Source organism: Gouania willdenowi, chromosome 22 (assembly GCF_900634775.1).
Source record: "Gouania willdenowi chromosome 22, fGouWil2.1, whole genome shotgun sequence".
NCBI lineage: Eukaryota > Metazoa > Chordata > Actinopteri > Blenniiformes > Gobiesocidae > Gouania > Gouania willdenowi.
Window position 1 is genome coordinate 13955322 of NC_041065.1, and position 11184 is coordinate 13966505.

At 41.0% G+C, this 11184-nt stretch overlaps 1 protein-coding gene across 1 annotated transcript; it reads left to right on the forward strand.

The window, feature by feature from the left end:
• Positions 1 to 274: 274 nt before the first annotated feature.
• Positions 275 to 10138, forward strand: bmp4 (bone morphogenetic protein 4). Its single transcript, XM_028438448.1, is given in 6 exon segments — positions 275 to 544; positions 3161 to 3283; positions 4625 to 4872; positions 4875 to 4922; positions 4925 to 4987; positions 7713 to 10138. Coding segments are annotated over 4 exon segments (1206 nt in total). The 5' UTR covers positions 275 to 544; positions 3161 to 3283; positions 4625 to 4631; the 3' UTR covers positions 8567 to 10138.
• Positions 10139 to 11184: the final 1046 nt, after the last annotated feature.

Consider the following 11184-nt stretch of genomic DNA (forward strand, 5'->3'; position numbering starts at 1 on the left):
GATTGTTCTTAATTTGGAAAGCATAGGTTACCTGAGATTTTAAGGTTTTCAAATATAACATGTGCTTCAGAGCATGTTGAGGTTCAGCTGCTTGTATCAAAGTGGATGGAAAATTCTGGAATAAGCAGCAATCCGCTGTTCAGAGGCAGGGGTGCAGGAGGAGAGAAGGGGTGTTATCCAAGGTGTTTGAGACGGACGGATGGGGGAGGCGGGGGAGGAGAAGAGGGGGTGACTGGGAGGGTAAATTGGGCGGACACATAAAAACCGAGAGGGCTCAGAGATGCTGGATCATTTTTGGAGAGAAGAGCCGTCGCACGACCTGAGCACCGCGCACCGCACCTTTCCTGACAAGCTGTCCCGGAGACGGATTGGACTCTGTCCGCGCCTGCCACCGGTCCTCCTGTCCTGTCCTGTCCTGTCCTGTCCTGTCCTGTCCTCTCACTGGGTCTCACTAAGGATTAATGAGCACCAGAGGCTCATCTCAAGCTTTTCTCTGCGTTTCGCCTGGACTCTACAGCTTGGGATACCTGTACCTCCCCTGATGGTAAGCACTCATCCAGGGACACATTCAAACAATCTTTAAATGAACTTTAACTTGAATACAACACACTTCATTTGCCACTTTTGACCGCCTCAACTTTATTTTTTTCAACACATTTTAATGTCAGGGCAATCCTTGCTAATGCCACGCGTAAACTTCTCCAAAGGATGCGTAACCAACGATCCACTGACGTTAGAGCTTTTCTTTCCAAACACGCTTTAATGTTGTTCTGCGCCTCATGCTGAACGATGATGACCAACTAAGTTATGACTATGAGGTCATTTTTTCTGAACACATGGTCACATTACGCATTCATTAAAAAAAAAAAAAAATCACATTCCTTATTTTGGGAAGTTGTGTAACTTTTGACCGCGCAAAAAAAAACCAAAAAAAAACAAAAAAAAACAAAGCAACAACAACGACAACAACCCCAAACACCTGTACACATCAGCTGCGTGTCATCCCCATAACTTTGACTTTATTGTACGTGCGTAAAATGTCCTTTTTTTGCACTGGTTACAAGTAACGATTCACTGGCACGTGATTTCCGGTGTTACCATGATTTCTACTTGCGTGATTTAAACGACCGTTTGTTTGTGTGAGTGTGTGTGTGTGTGTGTGTGTGTGTGTGTGTGTGTGTGTGTAACAAGTGATTGAGGAGCAAACAGCGTCAGTGAGTGACGCGGTGCGGCCTGCGGGCGCGCGGCGCGTCCTTGGCACACACACACTTGTCATATAATTCAGTGTGCACGCAATATTTAATCTGTTATGTCAACTTGTTTTCTGACTGTCAAATTTAATTTGTTATTGATTTTTTAAAAAATATATATATATATATATATATATATATATATATATATATATATATATATTTTTTTTTTTTTCCTGCGTGTTGACATGGTTAACGCAAGCGGAGTTTAGTATTTCTGCTTCTTTTTGATATTCTCTGACATCGCACGTGCATTAAATCCTAAAAGCAATACTTGCATGAATATAAAATATAATTTTGTAGGGTTACATCTCACATCTAATCATTTTTAAATAAAATGTCATGACTTTTTTTTTTTTTTTTTGTTTTTTTTTTTTTTTTGCTTTTACATTTGCATCAACATTTTTTCACCTTTAAAAACAAACAAACAAACAAACAAAAAAAACCTCAAGATCTGGATTTAATGACAGAAATGAACATAAATCAGGAATTGCAAAAGCTGTGCACTCCCTTCTAATATGAGTGTGTTAATCAAGAAAGTATCAGATGTTAAAGGGAGATTTTAATTTGTATGTTTAGAATTTAAAAATACAAACAATAAAAGTACATTTTTTTGTATATTCAAACACCATAATATTACTAAAAAAAATAAAATGTGGTCCTCGTGTCATTGTCTTCCCTGTTTTATTTTCATCGTCCTTTCACTATCACAGCCAAATTCCCAGCCTGTTCTCATTGAACTGTTTCTATAAAAAAAAAAAAAAAAAAAAGTGAAAACCTGCTAAGTCAAATTTGTGCTAATCATACTACATTTCCGGTTTAACGTTTTATTTTCACTAATTTTTGTTTTTGTTTTAGGAGAGTCTATAAATATTTACTGCTTTGAGAAATTTAAAATATTCAGATATTTCATTGACTTTGGTGTAAAATTGATGATACTTTCCCGTGGCAGTAAATCAAGAGTTGTCCATTTATTTCAGGATCATCCTCAATCGATGATATCATATACAGTGTGTGTGTGTGTGCATGTGTGTGCATGTGTGTGTGCTTGTGTGTGTGCGTTTAGCCTGCAGCTTTGTCAGTAGTTGGTTACAGTTACAAGATGTTCTGTATGGTCAGTGTTTTTGAGTCCTATGAATCCCTGTAATCATGGGAGAGGCCCACTGTGTACAATGAACGTTTGTTGTCAAGAGATGAGAGTGCACGCACGCACGCACACACACACACACATACTCGGGATCTAGTGTCATGACCAATAAAGGAGGGTCAACCAGAGGTCAAAGTCTAATGGCGTTATAGGAGAGATTTGATCATATATACAGTGAGCCATGCAGGGACTAAGATAATCACTCATACTGAGGCAATCTTGCTCCCACAACCCCCCAAAAATAAATTCAACAACACACACACACCATACACAACCAAACACGTGTGTATAACTAGGGACCAACATGTACAGTAGCTTTATACAGTAGTTTCAATTAAGGGCTCCATATGTGTTTGCTTGGTGTGAGGTTACATCCTTTTTTTACGATTCCAAAACATAAATCAATGCCATTTTTACTGCACATTAATACATCTATAGTTTCAAAGATTTCTGGGTAAAAAATGTTGATACACTTGAAACATTTAAAACGCTTTTTTTTTTTTTCCAAGTTGAACGTAAGGCATTCAACTTGTGTTTTGTGCGTTGGAGCACACACCGGTACCTCCTTTCATTCCAGTTACAGCAAATAGCTAGCTTTACCCATGAGCCAAAATGATAAGCCCTAAAAGAGACACCCAAGCTCTCTCTTTACAAGTCAGACTGACACAGATAGGCACATTTGCTCAAAACTAAACACTATGTAACAACCTCAAGTATTTGCAGCTGCATTGTATTTAATTCCCCTTTCCTGTTTGTCTTTCAGGAACAGGGTCACACTCACGTTCTCCTGCAGCCGCCTAGCACCACCTGACATTTTCTGGAAGAACTTGTCCATTGCTCACCCCCAACAAACATGGACTGTTTCCCCATGCTTTATTTCCTGTCGGTAAGTAACTGGACATGGATTCAGACAGAATCTCTCACTTTTGTCCATCCAGTCATGTGTTTTTGCACATGACTGGATGGAACTTTTTTTTGTCCCACGTGTGCCACAGAGTCGTGGTCGGAGCAGATTGTGAGAGAGCGAGACTCCTTATCGAGCTAAGAATTTGCTCCGACCCCAGGGCTCCCTCTTTTATTTGTCTAATCACAGGGGAGGAGATCGGGGGGGGGGGGGGGGGGGGGAGCAAGGAGAGATGGCCCTCGGATTCCATTCAAACAAAAAAAGTCGAGTTCTTGAACCAGCTGTTTACCTTTAGAGGATGTCACCAAAGATAAACTGCCAGCAGTCGGTCAAGGCAGAGCAGCCTGTGGAAACTAACACGCCTGTCTTAAAAATGTGTGGATCATGTCTGTCAGCTACAATAATACAATGAGTATTAGAATTTAGTTTTTTTACTGTTTGATATCTGTATTAACAGAGGTGTAAAGATTACTGATATACGTAGAAGTACTGTTACTTGATTGAATTTGTACTCAAGTACAAGTACAAGTCAGTCACACATAAAATACTCAAGTACAAGTAAAAAGTAGCTCAATTAAATAGTATTCAGTGTAAAAGTTACTAGTTACTTTCACCCCCTATCTTTATTTTTTGTAATAAATCTTGCCACGGTTCCCTTGCATACAGTAAACATCTCATGTATGAACTTAAAAAGGTAGAGACACAATCTACCACAATTGTAACTTAATTTATTTTACATAAAGGCACTGGTATAAAACAAAAAAGGTTTGTCAAAATGTCCATTTTTATTTATTTATTTATTTATTTTAAACAACACTTATGAATTCAATTCTAAATAAATAAAATGTCAGGGTCTAAGAATAGATACACATAAACTCTAAAACTAAGAAAATAACCAGCATTTAATGCTGTTTTGGAGCAGTGCATTATACGTTTAATCTGATTGGTCGGCTATGATGTGATGCATTTAATTGTTGTCTGGTCTTTTCAGTTTTTGTAGTTTCACAATGTCCGTTGATCATTTTAAAACAAAAATATATAATTTACTCAGTAATGGTTGGAAGTAGAAATGTAATGAATTACTTTACTTCTTTTAAAAAGTAGTTAAGTACACGTAAAATGACTGATTTAGAAATATACTCTGAAAAGTACAAGCAATCAAATTACTGTAACATGAGTACTTGTAATTCGTTACTTTCACCTCTGCCTCTTAACACAATTGTGTTTAATGTATGATAAATAAACAGTAAAATTGAGTTCATTTCCATAACGGTGCTTTTATCTGATCTGTTATCTTTGTGTTGTTTCTGATGCTTCCACCAGAGACATCATGATTCCTGGTAATCGAATGCTGATGGTCATTTTAATATGCCAAGTCCTGCTGGGAGAGCGCAACCATGCTAGTCTGATACCCGAAGAGGGGAAGAAGAAAGTACCTAGCCTGCAGGGTCGCTCGGCTGCTCAGAGTCATGAACTGTTGCGTGACTTCGAGGCCACGCTGCTGCACATGTTCGGCCTCAGAAGGCGGCCACGGCCCAGTCGCTCCGCCACCGTGCCTCGCTACCTGCTGGACTGTACCGGCTGCAGTCAGGGGAGGCGGATGAGGCCGGAGTGCATGACATTGCTTTGAGTATCCGGAGAGGTCGGCCAGTCGGGCCAACACTGTGAGGGGCTTTCACCATGAAGGTAAGAGAAGTGGGTGATTTGAGTGATGTGTGAATAGTAGGACTGTAAGGACATTTCGCGGTACAACATTTCGCGAAATAAAAGAAAATGGAGATCTAAAATTGAATGGTTCACGAAATAAAATCCAGTAAAAAAGTTTTAAAGGACCGCAGCAGCGTGATAACATTTGACCACCCTGCTTTACAACATGGCGGACACCGCGGATGCTCTGTAGACTCATAAGTCTGTTGTGTGTAGTGATGCAACGAGAAAACAACCCGACTGGAACAGGGAATGACTTTTAAGGGCTTTTAATCCTTATGTGTCCTTTTATACTATCCTACTTGTGGTCTAACTTAGTGATTTACAACTGTCAGCAAGTGTGTCTCTCCATGCTGAAGCATATCTCCCATGTTAAAGCACATGTATCCAGTTTTGTATGATATATCATGTAGAACATAATTAAAAAACAACACTGCTTCATTTCAGCAACTTTATTTTCTCCTTCTTTAAGTTATAAGTGATGCTAACCATTTCAAGCTGCATTTTGGATTTATTTTGGCAGGTCCATAATACAAAACTTATGCTATAGAAATGAGAAATAATGTTAATGAAAACAGTTTGATTGGTACATTTATTTTCATTTCTTATTTGCAGTCAAATTGTTTTTCAATTTCAACAAAGATTTGTTACACCTTTGTTACTCTTCATTGGGATTTTTTTTTTTTTTAATATCGTATTGTGAGTGTTTCGTATAGTGAGCCCTATATCGTATTCCATATATTGTGAGTTCACTTTTCTGTTACACCCCAGTGGATAGGCAGTGGCAAAACACTCAAAAGAATGTTGAAGATGCTGTCAAACATTATACCATGAATAATGTTTCCAATAGTTCCAGTAGTATTGTTGTGTATCAGCTTTGAAGAAGGAAGCAAATAACACTTCCTGCCTTTATTGAAAGATGATTGTGAGAGTGCTGCTCCACCCATCTCACCATAACCCAGGAATCCAAGGATGTGGTCACCAAACAGTGTCTGAAATGGACAAAAAAAAAAGTCTGCTAGACAACCTCTCAAGAGCAACATTTGACAAAGCTTGGCATGTTCAGCTCGCAGCTGAAAGAAAGGCATGCCTTCATATTACTGACATACACTCCTCACCGCACCCAGTCCAGAATGGCTGAAAAAAGCCAGCTCTTGGTCTGGGAGTTGGAGCGAAGCTACTCTTTTATGTCTCAGTTTATATGGAGGACTCCTCTCACAGGACCTTCCTCAACATGCAATTATCTTTAATGCTACTCTGCAGCCTTCTAAATAAAGCCTCCTTTGCCAACAATGTGGGTGCTGAGAGGAGAAGCTGCTGCTCGTCGGAGAGACGGATAAACAGAGCGATGAGACTGCGGTTTGATCGAGGATGATGATTAGCTGGGTCTCTGTTTAAAGAGCGATTGGTTGTGACAGACATGACAGTGTTACTAGGAGAGGACATGATTGGGAATATGGAGAGCTGAAAAAACTTTTAAGGCTGCACAAGTTTCCGCCCTTAGGAGTGGGAGTAAAGAGGGAAAGATGAGTCAGCCATAGGAGGGTTTGTTCAACACAATGCTAGTGGTAGCACATGGTGATATACTCTAGCAGTGTACAAGGGCTTTAAGGATGAGAACCATGTCCGTCAGAGTAGTAACTTCTGCTTAGGGGGTTTGTGCTGCTACATACAAGCCGTTTACCCTCCTTAACCCTCTGCTAAACTATGTTAATAACATCCTTCCAGGCCTTTTGAGGGGGAGCTTTCATGGAAGCGCCATTGTGTGATAGTGTGACTCGGTTGACAGATCAGTCCAAAAACACAGTGAGGTATTGAAGTCTGCAGCAGATGGTCAGTTAGGTGAGGAGATGTGTTTACGCACGAGGAAAACCACATAGTCATTCATCTTGAATTCAAAAGAAAGATGGTTGTGGTTTTCATTGGCAGGGTCTAACAGGTGTCCCTCTTTGGTTTTCATTGGACAACAAAGCAGTCGGGACATAATGTGTAGGAAGGTGTGTGTACACAAACTGTGAATAAACTTGGGTTGCATTCCTCTCCTTTCCCATAGGCTTAGGATAAATGATATCCTACTGTCTGACTCCATAATGATTATTCATGATGAAAATGATAAATGTCTTAAGTGAACAAACGGCAAAGCTAATCAAAAACACAGCAGGTTCCAATAATGAGAACCACCTGGGTAAGATTACAGCCTGGGTGTGAAATAACAGGGGCGGATTGAGCAGGAAAATAGTAGACACAACATTCCTTTCCCCAACAATGGTGATCTTGCCAGAAATCTGCAGACTGTGCGTGGAACAGGGAGCCTCCACTGTGTTTATACTGTAGCTGTGGTACGTTAATCACCACCCTCTTTGTAATGCATGTTTCAGCAAAGTGCTCAGAGAAAGGCATTGAGAGAAGGGCAGGATAATCCTCTAAGATTGATAAAGAAGCGTGTATGGAATATAGTTGTATTCTTGAAAAGCAAGCAGACATTGAAAAGTGTCTGTGCAAATGTTTTTGGTATAAATTCAGTTTTGGTAACAAACATTTGACCTCAAGGATTGTGTTTTTTAGTTTTATCTGCTACTATCTTTACCTAAATGTCATTTTGGATTTTTTACAGTGTTACTTTTCCTAAACTTCATACAGTGTTTGACCTTGATGGAAATGTTTGCTAGAAGAGGAATTAAAACGTTGCGTTGTCTGTTTTCAGAGCACATGGAGAAGGAGCATGAGCCTGACCACAATGACCCAATGCCTCTTCGCTTCCTGTTCAACCTGAGCAGCATCCCATCGGACGAGCTGCTGTCTTCTGCAGAACTGAGGCTCTATCGTCACCAGATCGAGGACGCAATTGCCGACAACTTCTCAGACAACCCGGGTCTTCACCGGATAAATGTCTACGAGGTGCTAAAACCCCCAAAACCCGGGCACCTGATCACACAACTTCTGGATACGCGACTTGTGCACCACAACACGTCACGCTGGGAGAGCTTTGACGTAAGTCAGGCCGTGCTGCACTGGACTCGTGAGCGCCTCCCTAATTACGGACTGGCCGTGGAGGTCCTACATCTCAACCAGACTCCACGCCACCAGGGTCGACATGTACGCATCAGCCGATCACTACACCAAGTGCCGGAGGACGACTGGGAACAGCTACGTCCTCTTCTGGTTACGTTTGGCCATGACGGGAAGGGCCACCCGCTGACCCGACGGGCCAAACGGAGCCCCAAACAACGGGGCCGAAAACGAAACCGCAACTGCCGGCGCCACGCACTGTATGTGGACTTCAGCGATGTGGGATGGAATGACTGGATAGTGGCGCCTCCTGGTTACCAGGCTTATTACTGCCACGGGGAGTGTCCCTTTCCTCTGGCTGACCACCTGAACTCTACTAACCATGCCATTGTTCAGACACTGGTAAACTCTGTGAACAACAACATTCCCAAGGCCTGCTGTGTGCCAACAGAGCTCAGCGCCATCTCCATGCTCTACCTAGATGAACATGACAAGGTAGTCCTAAAAAACTACCAGGAAATGGTAGTGGAAGGCTGCGGCTGCCGCTAACACACAAATGGACTAAAACCCCAGACTGAAAAACAGCGACTTGGACGCTAAAACAAAGTAGAAGGTCTTTCCTCCCAAAAAATGTTCACTTGGACCCTTATTTATAACTTTTATGAGTTGTATGTGTTTCTCACTTTTTGATTTTTTGACAATATGATCATTTATTTTGAAAAAAAATATATATTTATATCTACATATTAAAAAAAATTGAGTCCCTATTTTAAACATAAAAAGCTGTACAACTTTTCATAATGTACCATAGATTGTATAAGTTTTTTTTTTTTTTATTGAGAAAATAGTAAAATTGCTCTAAACAAAAAAGAAACATTTTTTGCTGGTAATATTTATTGCTTTCATATTATTTACTGGGGAAAAAACACTTTCAGTCACATTGCAAAAAGCACCTTTTGTCAGAATCTATAGCACGGTGGGAATTTGCCACAATTACGTTTTTAAAAAAAGGTGAAATAATTATAATTGTTGAATGATTTTTTTTTTTAATTTATTTTCATAGAAAAACACATTATCACTTATTACTATATCATGGCCCATAAAAAACAGCCTGATGATTTCACAAATTCTGATTATTTAGAAATGATGGTTGTGCAAAGGAAAAAAAAAAGGCGGATTCAAAGAATTTTGATTTGTTTGCATAAAAAGTAAAGATTCTTTTGGTAAGAAATGACCAGCTTTGATGAATTATACTTCATTCAGGGGAAAGTGAAGAAAGACAAGAATTAATATGCATTATCAAGGTGAAAAGGCTTTTGTTTTTTTTTTAAAGTCAATTCTCAATTTTCCTTCAATTAGACTACCCATAGTATTTGGATACGTGCTAATCCAGCTGCAGTCGGGGTGGGTTGTTGAGTGTGTGAGAGTGATTCTATTGTTCATGACGTCCCCACATTGGGGGCATGATTGCGGCTGATGCGTCCTGCCCTCACACAAGGCGGCTGAGTCTTCAGAAGAATCAAAGGTTAGACGCTCTGTCTCCTGCCTTTGTCTTCAGCGGCTCATGCCGGCAGAGCCAAGACGCCTGTCTCCAACCTGTGCCCCATCACACAATAGGCTTCTACATCACTTATTTACAAGTTGACGGCTGGCCCAAATTATATGATAATGTTTAGAGAGAGACGACTCCTTTGAACCGCCCGCAGACGTTGGCCGAGCATTGTTTCCCATTCGTGATAGTGAAACTGCGTGATAGCATCTTAGCTTTAAAGCATCGTCTGGGGAAAAAAAGAAGTTTTATTTAACAACATTTTTTGAATAGTTTTTTTTTAAAAATAAAGGGCAAAAAGATACATTTTTGGTGTTTTTTTGCTTAAAACAAATGTGTTGCAGTGAGTAAAATAGGACGTGACTTCACTTTATTCAATGACAACTCAAAGCAGTGAGTTATTCTGGAGCCCGGGGATCCCCTCAGGCTCTCTAATTGCTGCTGCTCTTCTCTTTGATGCCTGCATATCAGCATCAAAAAGGGGGGTGACTCCTACAGGAGGGGAAGACTGAGAAGAATTTCATTTTGAAGTGGCTGAAGGCGGAGAAGAAGAGGCTGCAGGCTGCAGGGACGTGCATTCATGTGTGTGTCCTGGAAGCAGGATGGGGGGGGGGGGGGGGGGGGTGGGGGGGGGTGGGGGGGGTGGGGGGGGTGGGGGGGGGGGGGGGGGGGGGGGGGGGGGTGTGCTTTGACAGTGCAATTACAACATTTCAACTGATCTCCCTCAAAGCAGTGATAACATCAGGATGGTTGTGGTAATTGTCCCACTTCTTCATTATCCCACCTCCACTTACCGAGAGGATGAATGTTTATTAAAAACCCCTCAGAGACATGCGATGTTTATATCCAATGAGTCTAGCATTTAGTCTACCACTCTCTCTTCCAGTCTAGTCGTTTACGTTTATGTAAAAAAAAAACAAAGTTTGTATCTTCGGGTTTTATCACCCAAACTACACCAATGTGTGACTGCTCACACGTTTACTAAGATCTGATGAAGTGTGTGAGCGCTTAGGAGCCGAAGAGAGCTCACAGGAAGCAGTCAGTAACAGCATGTCCTTATAAAGAGCCCGAGGTCTTCATCGTTTCTATGAGACATGCCAGCCTCCCGTGAGCACTCACTCTCGAGTAATTGCAGGTGAGTCATTGTGGAGCAGATCTATTGACACTGCTTGACTAATTGAGTGGGCGAAGTCTTCAAAAAGCTTTTTATTTGGACCATTCACCATAAAGTGAACAGTGTTTACAGACAGTAAATCTTCCCAAAAGAACAAAGGAGGCCGACCCTTGCCGGTATGGTCTTGCTGTAGGAGGACCGTGCTGTACCTCCGCCGCTGAAACACACTCAAGTGTGATCACAATGCATGCAATGGAACACCACACATTTTGTACTTTAGTTGGACCCTAAAGACGGGGTTAAATTTGCACATTTGGCTTCCTCTCACAATCGTTGAATTTTCTGAACTTGCCATAGGAGTGTTAGTGTGTTAAAGGCTGTAGGTGGGTTTACAACTCACTCATGATATTAGCTAGAGTTTGGTGCTTCTGTTGCATGCTGTGCTTTGTGTCTTCGTGACTCCCACCATGATTAGAAAGCAACACATTGACTGAGACATGCAAA